The 14611-nt window shown below is 43.1% G+C and overlaps 1 protein-coding gene and 1 long non-coding RNA gene across 10 annotated transcripts in view; one reads left to right on the top strand and one right to left on the bottom strand.

Annotated features, from left to right (window-relative positions):
* NETO1 (neuropilin and tolloid like 1) overlaps positions 1-4575 on the bottom strand; it is a 105475-nt gene extending 100900 nt beyond the window's left edge. For all 9 annotated transcript variants that reach the window (XR_010836738.1, XR_010836739.1, XM_067014579.1 and 6 more), the window contains exons 1-3: positions 3152-4575; positions 1097-1150; positions 719-856 (exon numbers count right to left, since the gene is read on the bottom strand). Coding sequence is in view for 7 of the 9 variants with exons in the window: in XM_067014579.1 (XP_066870680.1) it covers positions 719-856; positions 1097-1150; positions 3152-3179 (220 nt within the window). In the remaining 2 variants the exon portion in view is untranslated. The remainder of the gene's footprint in view (positions 1-718; positions 857-1096; positions 1151-3151) is intronic.
* A 455-nt stretch (positions 4576-5030) lies between these two features.
* On the top strand, positions 5031-13840 carry LOC136792648 (uncharacterized). The gene is made up of 3 exons (XR_010836740.1): positions 5031-5951; positions 12762-12939; positions 13601-13840. It is a non-coding gene; the product is annotated as an uncharacterized lncRNA (long non-coding RNA).
* Positions 13841-14611: the final 771 nt, after the last annotated feature.

Here is a 14611-nt window from a genome sequence, read left to right as displayed (position 1 = left end):
CTAACACATAATATTGAAAACTTCTATCACTAGATGAAATGTTCATGTATCAGTATCGGCCTTAATAGAGACGTGTCTACGAGGGTAATGGAAATGGAAAATGTTCAAAGAGAACTGAATCCCTTTTTCAGCACTTTTTATCCTTCAAGCTGGGGAAAAAATGATGAAAAGAAGCATCATCATTTGGAATCCTGACTTTGGCATGAAAGTACGAAAATATCACTTGTGGACACAAACTAAGGCAACTGCTATTCAGGTTGACGTTTGGAAAATATGACCATAGAGGTACTTCTGATGATAATATATTTTTTTGTGCTTCATATTATTTAAGAGAAAAAATAACAAATGTATGGGTTATTCTCCTAATTATTAACCAGAAAAATACTAGTTGCCAAAACTGTTACACATTAGGTACTATCATGCCAACCATGCATCCATTCCATTAATGTAGAATTCCAAATCAATTACATGAACTGTGAAATAAACTGTTGTTGATTTTTTATTTCCCAGAATTTACCTGTTTATAAACCATTACTAATAATTTCAATAATTAGCTGGACTCCAGATTTTACAGCTATTTGATTCACTCAGAGATAGTTATGTGTATGGTCTCCAAAACCAATTTTTGTAATGTCTATATGCATATTGTCCATCCAAAGCTTAGAGGTGGCCAGACTTGGCTGAATGTTTTCTCCAGCTCTGGCACTGGCTTCCTCACCTTCTATGATGTAGATGCACTCCCGGTCAGGGGGGTACTTGCTGGGATAGTTCGGAGAGGTGAAGACACCTCCGTCTGCATGTTTTGTCCAACTTCCACACTGCACAGACTTCTGCGTTTCCGAGGTGCTTTGCTTTTCTGGAAAAAAAAAAGATTTTTTTGAAAGCCATTATCCATTTTTTTATAAAACTAAAAATAGAGAGGACATTCTTACAATATCCATTAGTAAATTAACTTCTAAAAGGTGTCTTAGTCAAAACCAATCAATTATACACACTATAAAATGCTCAGATATTCTGGAATATTAAGAATGTGGGGAAAATAGGAAAATGCAAGTGATTGGAGGTCTTCCACTTGCATTTTTCCAAAGAAACACACCTGTTCCTTGCTTGGTTGCCCCAGACAAATGGAGGATGATTAAACTTGCTACAACTGAAACAAAAAAAGAAAAATTAGAAAGCTTAATGTACACCAAAATGATCAAATTCTATAACATCATAACAATTTAAAGGTAAAATGATATCAAAGAAGATTATTACTTTTAACTGTTCCGAGTAGACTCAGAACTTGCAAAAACTGATAAAAGGTACAAATTTGTACTGACAAAACATACAAATCAGGACAACTTAGGAATCTCCTCAGGAAGTAATGCCAGTTAGGAATGGCTGAGACCCAAACTCCTAAGGCAAAGGCAGACTTCAAGACTAAAGAGTCAATATTGTCACCTACTAATGTCCCATTACAGCAATGACCTTGCTAGCATCTCTAAAGGAAAAAAGAGGGACAGCAGGTAAAAGGGTGAAAAGGAAACGTTGTATTTTCATCATGTTATTGTGTTTTAGAAAATAAATACTTAGGCAAAATCCTTTGGCAGGCCAGGGGGGGGAACAGAAGAAAAACAGACGAATGTGGATTGAAGGCATTAAGCAGCATAATTAAAAGTATTTCTTATAAAATGATGAACTACCAAGTAACCCCAGTCCTCAGCATTTTCTAAGCTCTGAAATTAATCTCTTCTAGCCTTAACTTTGATTTAACATTTAGTATTAGCCAGAAATATTTTATAATTTTGAGAAAGGTTATTTCTATAAGCATTTTATTGAGTCAGTTTTTCCAGTATCAGAAAGAGCCTCTGATCTGTAACTTAACAGTAAATCTACGAAGACCACTGAAACTTGCCCTTCTGTTTTACTTCCACATCCTTGATTTACTTAATATTTTTGCAAAGCCTAAAACTGAGAAAAGTATGACAGTCATCTAGTCTTCATAATTTCTGATTTTTCATTCTCTATTTCTGTTGTTATCATTGACTTTTTTGGCTTGATTACCTAAAAGCCCTAAGTTCCATTAGGTGTATAAATCATACGTCCACTTAAAAACGCATTTGGAAAAGGGAAGGTATAATTCACAATGCTTTCCTTAACTAAAGCTCACTACAGGATCTTACAAATTTATGCTTAAAGATTATTCCAGGAAAAGTATGTGGGCCTTGCTATTAGTATTTGAGCAATGATGTCAATTATTGTACTTTGCACTCTAGCCTGGCTCTCTGCTTTTAGATTAAAATATCAGTCGTTGCTATTGTCTGTGTTCAGGTAAGAAAACAAAAGTCTTACTTTAACTTGCAGTGTTCCTACACCTACACACACGCACGCGCACACACCCGGGTGTACAGCCATCAGTATCAAGCTGGAGTTCGGGTGTTTTCACTCTGCTTTTCCTGTTCTGCTGGAATCACATTGTGGAGCGTGTACTGTGATTAACACAGCGGCCAAGCCGGTCCTTTGACTGCGGGGCACAGCCACCCTAATCCTTGCTTTATACTGTGAGAGTTCCACAATATATTTTCTTACACTGCCGTTTACTCGATGACTTCTGACACTATTTTCCTCCAATCCTCTCCCCCCCACCCCGCCCCAGTTGCACGCTCACCACACACTCGTGAAGCAACACTAGAGGGCTATCTACTCTCCGGAAGAGTTGAGGTTGGCCCTCGCCCTCCCCTCGGGGGCTGCGTTCAGGTGAACCACAAACTACCCACGGGGTGGGCAGGCGGGCCGGCCGAGCTCCAGAAGCCCCCGAAAGGAACTATCAGGTCAGCTCTCTCGCTCTTGCCACAGGCCACCTCGCTCTTGCGCACGTGCCCACCCCCGAACTACTCGCCATGCTGTGCCCCGGGATGCTCCTGCCCACGGAAAGGCGGTTTTCCGCGGCAGACTCTGCGATCCAGTGACCACCGCCTTGCGCAGCCCGCACGCCGGTTCTACGATGCTGCGATACAGAAAGTTTACATCTGCCCCAGACTCGCGGGGCCTGCGCGGTCCGGCGGGAGCGCGGCGGTGCCCAGGCGTTCCCTGCGCGTTCGGCCACGAGGGAGGGCAGGCGGGGAGGACGGCACCCGGAGAGCCCCGGCGCGGCGGGAAAGGTACTCACTGTGAAACAAACTGCGTCCATAGATCATGTCTGTTCGTTACACCCGAGGCTCCGATCTCCACTAATTCCATTTAGAGACAGGGAGACTTCCAGTGGTCGGGGAGAGGTCGGAGTCGAGAGGGGTTTTGGATATGCAAACCAAGAGCAAATGAAGGCGGGGGGGTGGGGGAAGAGAGAGAGGAGAGAAGGAGATCGGAGCCCACACGGCAGCTAGATCCGGACCCGTGCGTCCTCCGCCCCGGGCTCGCGCTCGCCCTCTCAGCGCCGCGAGGCCAGCAGCATCCTCGCCGTGACGCGCGCCTCACACCCGGGCGCCGGGCGCCACCATCAGCGCCGGCGGCGGCAGCACCCTCCTCCTTTGCATCACCGCCGCAGCCGCAGCCGTCAGGAGGGCGCGCGGGCAGTCGGCGCGCGGGCGAGCCCTGGGGCGTCCCGAGCCGGGGCCGGGCGGCGGGCGCGGCGAGAGGAGGGGGGCCCGGTCCGGACCGACGGCAGCCACGGAGCGGACGGCTGCGGCTGGGGCTCGCTCAGTCCCCAGTTTCATACACCACGAGCAGCAGGTCGGAGCAGCCTCCGCGGGAGGATGTCGAGCAGCGCTCGTCTCTCCAACCCTTGGGGATCTTCCGCTGAGGCATTGAAGACCGGAGGAAGGGGTCCGTCATCGGCTCGCCGGGCTGCGCGCCACCTCTGCGATCTCGCGGAAAGAGGAGCGGGGGGTGGGGGGGTGGGCGTCTGGGAGGAGGGCCGGAGGGTGGTGGAGGGGCACCGAGGTGGCGAAGGGGGGCGGGGGGATTGGGAAAATGACAGTTACCAGGTGGGCGACTGAGTCATCGCCTGGGGCTGCGCGGCCCTCCGGGAAGCCCGGGGCCGCCGTGAAACCGGGCCGCTCCGCGCGGCCGGCGCCCCCGGGGCTGGTGCGCAGCGGAATGGGGCGGCGACAGCGGCAGCAGCAAGTACAGCACACCAGCTCCGATCCCGGGGAGGGGGAGGGGGAGGGGGACGGGGGAGGACCAGGCTGGGATCCGTCACTCGGCCAGCCTGGGCCGAGGGGGCCAGAAGGGCGCCGGCAAAGCCAGAGCTGCATCCTCGTGCCGGATAAAAGGCGTGCGAGGGGGAGGGGCCGCCATGTGAAAATCCCTTTCGGGGCTCAAATTGTCACTTTTTAACGATTAGAATTTCCGGTCGATCTGTCCCCCCACCCCTCATATTCCATCTGTCTAGAAGAAACGGGTTCTGTCTCCCTTCGGGGGTGAAGGCTTTGCCATTCACTCCGGTCTCGGGCTGGGAGACGAGGCAGGGGCGCGCCGGAGGCAAAGGCAGCATTAAAAGTTTCGCGTTTTATCACCTGGCCTTACGCGGAGGTCGCCCGTAACAAACTGCTCCTGCAAAGACACGAGCTTCTAGCAATTTTCCTTCGCCCTCCCCAAAATATTTAAAACCCCCAAGGCAAACACAGATCACCTCCTACCCCACCCCTTCATGGACAGACGCGCGCGCGCGCAGCCGTTCAACTCGGAGAGGAAGAGGAAATTTTAAAAAAGAAAGAAAGAGAGAGAGAGAGAGAGAGAGAGAGAGAGAGAGAGGAAGGAAGGAAAGAAAAGAAAGAAGGAAGGAAGGAAGGAAGAAAGAAAGAACGAACGAACGAAAGAAAGAAAGAAAAAGTTGGTAGGCAAATAGCTCCGAAAAAAACCCCAGTTTGTAAAATGCAAATAAATGAATATGAAGAACAGTAAACCCGGGGCGGCCCGAGGAGGGCTGGAGCGCGCGGAGCGGGGAGTCCCTCCTGGGCGCTGCAGCGCCACCTCCTACCCTCCCGGCTGCGTCCCGCCCTCCAGCCGCTGCGGACTCCGCCCGCGCCCACCGGCCGCTACTAGCCGCACCTCCGGGCCACGCAGAGGCCGGCGACTCCCGGCCCCCGCCTCGGCGGCGCCAGACCCCAGGGCCGCTCAGCCGCAGCCCCCGTGCCTCCCACTCCGCAGACCGGACTGGGACTCCTGTTGGGGATGATGGCGGTGAGGAGGTGGCGTAGGGAGAATTAAAGGAGGTAGAAAGCGGAGAGGCGCTTTGCTGCTAAGACTAGGGTCACCTCAAAAGGCAGAAGAGAGAGGCAAGGACCGGGAGAGTGGCCCAGAGACTGGTGGCTGCCGGGCTGCTGCCGCCGCCGGGCTTCCGGCCTGACCTCCACCTTCTGGCACCTGCTGCTGCGGCTCGGGGCAGCCCGCGTGGGCGCGTGCGTGCGCGCGGGTGCGGGTGAACGCTCGCTGCTGTCCTGCCCTCATTTTCCCTGCAGAGCCGCTGGGAGAGGGTAGAGGTCTACAGGTCAATAATTTGCAATGAGGTCACCCCCAAGGCCCGGGGAGGGGGGAGATCCCCGAGCCCTGGAAGCAACCGCGAAGACTCCTTCCATCAAGCTTTTGGCCCTTTGATTCTCGGAAGCTGCAGGCCCTCGACGGTGGGGTAAAGTGATCAGTTAGAGAAGGGCGCGCGCGTGCTTGCGTGCGGGCGGGCGTGTGTGTGTTTCCGTCCATTTAATGGAAAGTGGGTACATGGGGCAGGATGGAATGGAGAGCGAGAGCGAGAGAAGGAGAACGCCAGACCGCCAGACCTAGAGAAAAGGGGAGGGGAGAGAAGGAGAGACAGAACACAGAGAGGGAGAGAGACTGCGCGCCCGCGGAACGCCAACTCCATCTGAACTTGGTGCCTGCAAGAGGAGCTACAGGCTCGAGAAAGGAGCAAGGGGTGAGCTGACGGATGGAGAGCCCGGAGGAGCGGCTCAGAAAATCCGTGTGTATCTGCCCACGTATGTACTTGTAAAAGGATCAAAGGGGAAAATAGCAGAAGGTCCTGAAAGAGTTGTGTGACCCACGTGCGATTCTTGTGCCAGCGCGGGGGTTGTGTGTGTGTGTGTGTTAGGGCGGGGGGGATGAGTGGATGGGAGGAGTTGAAAAAGAGTGGCTAGTGCATGATTAGAGCGGTTAGTAGATGGTGAATAGATGACAAAGAAAACAGGTCACCGATGGGGGAGGGAGGGTCATTGAAAACTGGTCAATGACGCAAGTTGGTAGTAGAATGTTGACATGTTTAAGAATGGATCGTAATTATTTTTTGCATCCAAAAATCTTATTTACAAAAATAATTTTTTGGAAAAAAAATATCCTTCAATGAAACAGTGGCAACGTTAACATTTTTCTTAAGGGAAACCACTGTATTTCTCAATAGCAATTTGAAGGTAGAAGGGAAAGTTGGTCTTTGCTAAATCCGTCCACTCAAGTATGTCTAACATTTTTTCCCTTCTCTTTGCTTTCCCAGGACACAGGTCGTTGTAATGTAGCCAAGGGAGTGGCCACTGAAATATTCCTAGACCAATGGGTGGTCCTTGCATCTGAAGGGGGATCCAGGAAATTCAGGAAGGAAATCCCAGGGGGAAAAAAAGAGGGGCACCCAAAACTTTTGTCCATGTCTTTATTCTTCCCATATCCCATTGGCCAGCATGTCTGTATTTGAGATCAAATTCTCATAAATCGGGGCCTGCCTCCTGGGCTGTGCCTGGAGCTGAAGGATTGAACTGCTCTAACCTCAGTGCTGATGGAATGAGAGTGTATATCCCAGACCTGGTCCATGACAGAGGCTCTCAGGTCCTGTATTCACTTCTTCACTGACCAAGAGACAGAGTCAAGCAGATGCTAAGGCTTTTGCTCTCCTCCCCTAATCCTTCCAGGTTATGGCTGCAACTTTTTCCTTGAAGAGTCCATTCATTTTCCTACACACACACACATGCACAAGTACTTTTAACCATCCACCACATCCTGCTTGCTTGGCAAACTCTCTTCTCATTTTTGAGTTCTGAACTACCGCTTGCTGAGTAATGCTGCCTCCCTGACGGAGACCCACGAGTTTTTACTTTCTGAGAAAAGCTGACATATGGGAAAAGTTCAGCTTCTCCAAGGGAAGGTTTTGCACACATATGGCCAAATTTCAAGATGTGATTTTGTTGAAAGAGAGAGCTTATAAACTGATAGCTTTTATAAGTTCAGTGTGCTGTCCAAGAAGAGGGTGCTTTGCCACAGTTCTCCAAAGTTAGCATTGCAGTATAGACTACTTATAGGACATATGGCAGAATTAATGCCTCTTGAACCCAATTTACACTGTCACTGGTTTCCTTTGAGCCTGCACCCTATAACAATGAGTGATAAGGAGGATTTCCAAAACCCTATAAAGAATTGGTGTAGGACACTTGCTCTTCTGATTCAAAAGTAAGTAGTATTTAGCTACATACATGTAGTTCTCTATCGAAAATAATAGAGCTCCAGGCCCACTAGGGATCTTTCATTAATTCATCCGCAGTATTGATATCTTCAAGGTTTTTTTTTAATAGCTAAAATAAGTGATGTTACCAAAAAAAAAAATGACCAAAATCAATAGTGTTTCTGATACATTCTGTATTATATTAGTTTCTTGAAAATTTCCTACCATATTTTAATTGACATAGTTCTGAGCTATAAAGTTCTGTTTCTTCCATTTTATTAACTCAATATACAAGTCATAATATTAGTTTATCAAAAACACCTGATAAATAATTGCTGCCAAATAATGGAATTTTTGGGGAAAATTATCTGCAATATTCTAGTATGAAACTGGTTTTAAGCAGTTTTGATGAAGCCATTTCCTTTCAGTCTGTAAATATATCCTGACAGAGTAGAAAATCTTCATAAAATAAAAGACAGATAGGACCTTTGAAATCTCACATTTAAACCAGACAGGATATGTTATGAAAATGACTAGGGAATATAAAATATGATTCTCTTCCTAGTACGAATATATTGTATTATATCACAAGAATATTAGCCTCTTGTGGGCAAGAACTTTCATAGCACATTACTCAACCAATTTTCACCTATACTTGCAGATATGTAGCTGTTGTCTATGTTGCTACATATTTACTGTTAATTGTCCTCCAAGAAAAATGTATTATTATGTCTGGAAAAATATGAGGGGAATAAAAATAATTCCATTATCTACCAATCTATGCCAACGTTTTTTTTAAAAACCTTTATTTTTCTTCTGGTTCATTTTTAATTAACAGTAGCTTATAAAAATAAGATTGAGATTTTTTAGTAACCGCTGGCCTAATTAAACACTAGTAATCTGTAAATCAGCATAAACTAAAAGAACATTTCTAAAGATATATATTGAGATTGAAAAGTGCATTTTTTTGTAAAGGAGGCACCTTCATACTATATCCACTCACTTTATTTTGGGGAGAAGATGAGTTTCCATCAAGAGTTTAAAAAGAGATTTAATCATATTTAGAAAATACATTAAGCTGAAGAATAAATATACATATTCCATGTCAAAACATCCACTGAAGAAAACAAAACTACTTAAAATTGCTAAATTAGATGTGTGAATGATACTTATGGGTTAGGTATAATTTTGTTATCTTTAAGTATATAAATTAATAGCATCACCTAAATTTACTTGCTTTGGCTAGTTTAAGACATAAAGTATTATTATTATAACAATTTATTGGATATTATATGGATGATTTAGAAAATAATAAAAGACAAGATTTACTTGTTGAACACAACAATGTAAATCAACTATACTCCAATAAAATCTTTTTTAAAAAAGGCAAAAAAAGGGTTCCCTGCTGGTGCAGTGGTTAAGAATCCACCTGCCAATGCAGGAGACACAGGTTCAAGCCCTGGTCCGGGAAGATCCCACATGCCTCGGAGCAACTAAGCCCGTGCACCACAGCTACTGAGCCTGTGCTCTAGAGCCCGCGAGCCACAACTACTGAAGCTCGCGTGCCTAGAGCCCGTGCTCCGCAACAAGAGAAGCCACTGCAATGAGAAGCCCACTCGCCACAACTAGAGAACGCCCGCTTGCAGCAACAAAGACCCAACACATCCAAAAATAAAATAAATTTATTTTTTTTAAAAGGCAGGGCCTTATATATGTGTTAGCATACAGTATTTGTTTTTATCCTTCTGACTTACTTCACTCTGTATGACAGACTCCAGGTCTATCCACCTCATTACAAATAACTCAGTTGCATTTCTTTTTATGGCATAGTAATATTCCATTGTATATATGTGCCACATCTTCCTTATCCATTCATCTGTTGATGGACACTTAGGTTGCTTCCATGTCCTGGCTATTGTAAATAGAGCTGCAATAAACATTTTGGTACATGACTCTTTTTGAATTATGGTTTTCTCAGGGTATATGCCCAGTAGTGGGATTGCTGGGTCATATGGTAGTTCTATTTGTAGTTTTTTAAGGAACCTCCATACTGTTCTCCATAGTGGCTGTATCATTTTACATTCCCACCAACAGTGCAAGAGTGTTCCCTTTTCTCCACACCCTCTCCAGCATTTATTGTTTCTAGAGTTTTTGATGATGGCCAATCTGGCCGGTGTGAGATGATATCTCATTGTAGTTTTGATTTGCATTTCTCTAATGATTAATGATGTTGAGCATGCTTTCATGTGTTTGTTGGCAATCTGTATATCTTCTTTGGAGAAATGTTGGTTTAGTTCTTCTGCCCATTTTTGGATTGGGTTGTTTGTTTTTTTGTTATTGAGCTGCATGAGTTGCTTATAAATTTTGGATATTAATCCTTTGTCAGTTGCTTCCTTTGCAAATATTTTCTCCCCTTCTGAGGGTTGTCTTTTGGTCTTGTTTATGGTTTCCTTTGCTGTGCAAAAGCTTTTAAGTTTCACTAGGTCCCATTTGTTTATTTTTGTTTTTATTTCCATTTCTCTAGGAGGTGGGTCCAAAAGGATCTTGCTGTGATTTATGTCATAGAGTGTTCTGCCTATGTTTTCCTCTAAGGGTTTGATAGTGTCTGGCCTTACATTTAGGTCTTTAATCCATTTTGAGTTTATTTCTGTGTATGGTGTTAGGGAGTGTTCTAATTTCATACTTTTACATGTACCTGTCCAGTTTTCCCAGCACCACTTATTGAAGAGGCTGTCTTTTCTCCACTGTGTATCCTTCCCTCCTTTATCAAAGATAAGGTGACCATATGTGTGTGGGTTTATCTCTGGGCTTTCTATCCGGTTCCATTGATGTATATTTGTGTTTTTGTGCCAGTACCATACAGTCTTGACTTGATTACTGTAGCCTTGTAGTATAGTCTGAAGTCAGGGAGCCTGATTCCTCCAGCTACATTTTTCGTTCTCAAGATTGCTTTGGCTATTCGGGGTCTTTTGTGCTTCCATACAAATTGTGAAATTGTTTGTTCTAGTTCTGTAAAAAATGCCAGCGGTAGTTTGATAGGGATTGCATTGAATCTGTAGATTGCTTTGGGTAGTAGAGTCATTTTCACAATGTTGATTCTTCCAATCCAAGAACATGGTATATTTCTCCACCTATTTGTATCATCTTTAATTTCTTTCCTCAGTGTCTTATAGTTTTCTGTATACAGGTCTTTTGTCTCCTTAGGTAGGTTTATTCATAGATGTTTTATTCTTTTTGTTGCAGTGGCAAATGGGGGTGTTTTCTTAATTTCACTCTCAGAGTTTTCATCATTCGTGTATAAGAATGCCAGAGATTTCTGTGCATCAGTTTTGTATCCTGCTACTTTACCAAATTCATTGATTAGCTCTAGTAGTTTTTCTGGTAGCATCCTTAGGATTCTCTATGTATAGTATCATGTCATCTGCAAACAGTGACAGCATTACTTCTTCTTTTCTTATTTGGATTCCTTTTATTTCTTTTTCTTCTCTGATAGCTGTGGCTAAAACTTCCAAAACTATGTTGAATAAGAGTGGTGAGAGTGGGCAACCTTGTCTTGTTCCTGATCTTAGTGGAAATGGTTTCAGTTTTTCACCATTGAGGACAATGCTGGCTGTGGGTTTGTCATATATGGCCTTTATTATGTTGAGGAAAGTTCCCGCTATGCCTACTTTCTGCAGGGTTTTTATCATAAATGGGTGTTGAATTTTGTCAGAAGCTTCTTTCTCTGCATCTATTGAGATGATCATATGGTTTTTCTTCCTCAGTTTTTTGATATGGTGTATCACGTTGATTGGTTTGCGTATAATGAAGAATCCTTGCATTCCTGGGATAAACCCCACTTGATCATGGTGTATGATCCTTTTAATGTACTGTTGGATTCTGTTTGCTAGTATTTTGTTGAGGAGTTTTACATCTATGTTCATCAGTGATATTGGCCTGTAGTTTTCTTTCTTTGTGACATCTTTGTCTGGTTTTGGTATCAGAGTGATGGTGGCCTCGTAGAATGAGTTTGGGAGTGTTCCTCCCTCTGCTATCTTTTGGAAGAGTTTGAGAAGGATAGGTGTTATCTCATCTCTAAATGTTTGATAGAATTCGCCTGTGAAGCCATCTGGTCCTGGGCTTTTGTTTGTTGGAAGATTTTTAATCACAGTTTCAAATTCAGTGCTTGTGATTGATCTGTTCATATTTTCTATTGCTTCCTGGTTCAGTCTCGGCAGGTTGTACATTTCTAAGAATTTGTCCATTTCTTCCAGGTTGCCCATTTTATTGGCATAGAGTTGCTTGTAGTAATCTCTCATGATCCCTTGTATTTCTGCAGTGTCAGTTGTTACTTCTCCTTTTTCATTTCTAATTCTATTGATTTGAGTCTTCTTTCTTTTTTTCTTGATGAGTCTGGCTAATGGTTTATCAATTTTGCTTATCTTCTCAAAGAACGAGCTTTTAGTTTTATTGATCTTTGCTATCGTTTCCTTCATGTCTTTTTCATTTATTTCTGATCTGATCTTTATGATTTCTTTCCTTCTGCTAACTTTGGGGGTTTTTTGTTCTTCTTTCTCTAATTGCTTTAGGTGCAGAGTTAGGTTGTTTACTTGAGATGTTGCCTGTTTCTTAAGGTAGGATTGTATTGCTATAAACTTCCCTCTTCGAACTGCTTTTGCTGCATCCCATAGGTTTGGGGTCATCGTGTTTTCATTGTCATTTGTTTCTAGGTATTTTTTGATTTCCTCTTTGATTTGTTCAGTGATCTCTTGGTTATTAAGTAGTGTGTTGTTTAGTCTCCATGTGTTTGTAATTGATATATTGTCTCATAGTGTTGTGGTCAGAAAAGAAACTTGATACGATTTCAATTTTCTTAAACTTACCAAGACTTGATTTGTGACCCAAGATATGATCTATCCTGGAGAATGTTCCATGAGCCCTTGAGAAAAATGTGTATTCTGTTGTTTTTGGATGGAATGTCCTATAAATATCAATTAAGTCCATCTTGTTTAACGTATCATTTAAAGCTTGTGTTTCCTTATTTATTTTCATTTTGGATGATCTGTCCATTGGTAAAAGTGGGGTGTGTTAAAGTCCCCTACTATGATTGTGTTACTGTCGATTTCCCCTTTTATGGCTATTAGCATTTGCCTTATGTATTTAGGTGCTCCTATGTTGGATGCATAAATATTTACAATTGTTATATATTCTTCTTGTATTGATCCCTTGATCATTATGTAGTGTCCTTCTTTGTCTCTTGTAATAGTCTTTGTTTTATAGTCTATTTTGTCTGATATGAGAATTGCTACTCCAGCTTTCTTTTGATTTCCATTTGCATGGAATATCTTTTTCCATCCCCTCACTTTCCGTCTGTATGTGTCCTTAGGTCCCTGGCGGTCCAGTGGTTAGGACTCCATGCTTCCACTGCAGGGATCCCGGGTTCGATCGCCGATTATGGAACTAATATACCACAAGCTGAGCAGTGCGGCCACAAAAACAAAAACAAAAAAACTAAAGGGAGACCAAGGGTGTGGCCACTGTGGGGCAAAAGATGTCCCAGTTAGGTATGTACACTGAGATGGCAATTTTTATATTATGTAAATAGAATCAAAGCAAAAGAAATATCATGTGAAAAAATAGTTGTTATATATTTATAGAAAAAAATAAATATGACAAGTTGATATAATGTTCCTCACCATATATACAGCTAAAATTTAGCCTGATTAACATTTTGTAAAAAAGAACAAATGAAAAAATAGTGAATTATATGAAATAATAATTGCAGTTTAAGATTTTTAACACATCCTCTCAGAAACTGACTGCTTAAATATATTTAAAATTAGCAAAAGTTGGGAACATATGAACATAAGCTCAATTTATTTGATGTAAGCAGAAATTTAATTCAACGTAACAAACAAAATGAGTTTATTACTCATTTTAAACTCTTATTAAGCATTTATTAAAAATAAATACATCATATGCAAAAAACAAAACTGGTAAATTCAAAGGATAAACATACAGAACTAATATCAGAATACAATAATATATCCTCCTGAAGGCATTATTCTTCTTGCTATAACACATCATCTAAGCAGTCTTTAAAATTGGGTATGCTAAAAATATCTTTCTTTTCACTCTTGAATTTAAGTGATAGGTTACATGCTTTTTTTTTTTTTTTTTTTGTGGTACGCGGGCCTCTCACTGTTGTGGCCTCTCCTGTTGCAGAGCAGAGGCTCCGGACGCGCAGGCTCAGTGGCCACGGCTCACGGGCCCAGCCGCTCCGCGGCATGTGGGATCTTCCCAGACCGGGGCACGAAACCCGTGTCCCCTGCATCGGCAGGCGGATTCTCAACCACTGCGCCACCAGGGAAGCCCAGGTTACATGCTTTTAAATTTCAGTTTCAAAGTGTTTTTTCTTTAACACTAACAATATAGCTCTATTGACTTTTTTGTGCCCCATGTTTCTTTTCAGAAGATTGTTGTCAATATAATTCTTATTTTCTGAGATCTGTGTTGAGATCTGTTTTCTGAGATCTGTTGATCTGCATTGGTTGTTTTCTTTTTTCCTTTCTTCATAATCTTTTAGAAAGTTCATTTGCATTTGATTTTATTAAATTTTATTATTGTTATTCTAGCTGTTTATTTTTTCTCCAAAATATTCTGTTCAGTATTCATATGTGTTTTTGGTTCGAGGTCCTATAACATTCTTTGTTATTATTAACATGAAATATTTCTTCCCATTTTTTGTTATTATCTTACCCCTCTTTCATTCTGAGATGTGTGCATAATCTTACATCTGTTCTTCATATCCAAGAATTTTTTTTCCTGATACGTTCAGGGACAGTACTTCAATGTTGACTGTTTCAATCGACTCATTTAACATTTTTTTTTTTTTTTTTTTTTTTTTTGCGGTACGCGGGCCTCTGACTGTTGTGGCCTCTCCCGTTGCGGAGCACAGGCTCCGGACGCGCAGGCTCAGCGGCCATGGCTCACGGGCCCAGCCGCTCGGCGGCACGTGGGATCTTCCCGGACCGGGGCACGAACCCGTGTCCCCTGCATCGGCAGGCGGACTCCCAACCACTGCGCCACCAGGGAAGCCCTCATTTAACATTTTAACAATGATTATTGTTATGCTCAATATTTCTAATATATTCTCCTTGTGTGTCAGTTATTAATTGCTATAAAATAAACCAACTCAAAACTTAATGGCTTAAAACAATAATCCATTATTAGCTC

Source organism: Kogia breviceps, chromosome 15 (genome assembly GCF_026419965.1).
Source record: "Kogia breviceps isolate mKogBre1 chromosome 15, mKogBre1 haplotype 1, whole genome shotgun sequence".
Taxonomy (NCBI): domain Eukaryota; kingdom Metazoa; phylum Chordata; class Mammalia; order Artiodactyla; family Physeteridae; genus Kogia; species Kogia breviceps.
Note: the sequence above shows the minus strand (reverse complement) of the source record. Positions and strands in the feature narration are given on the sequence as shown.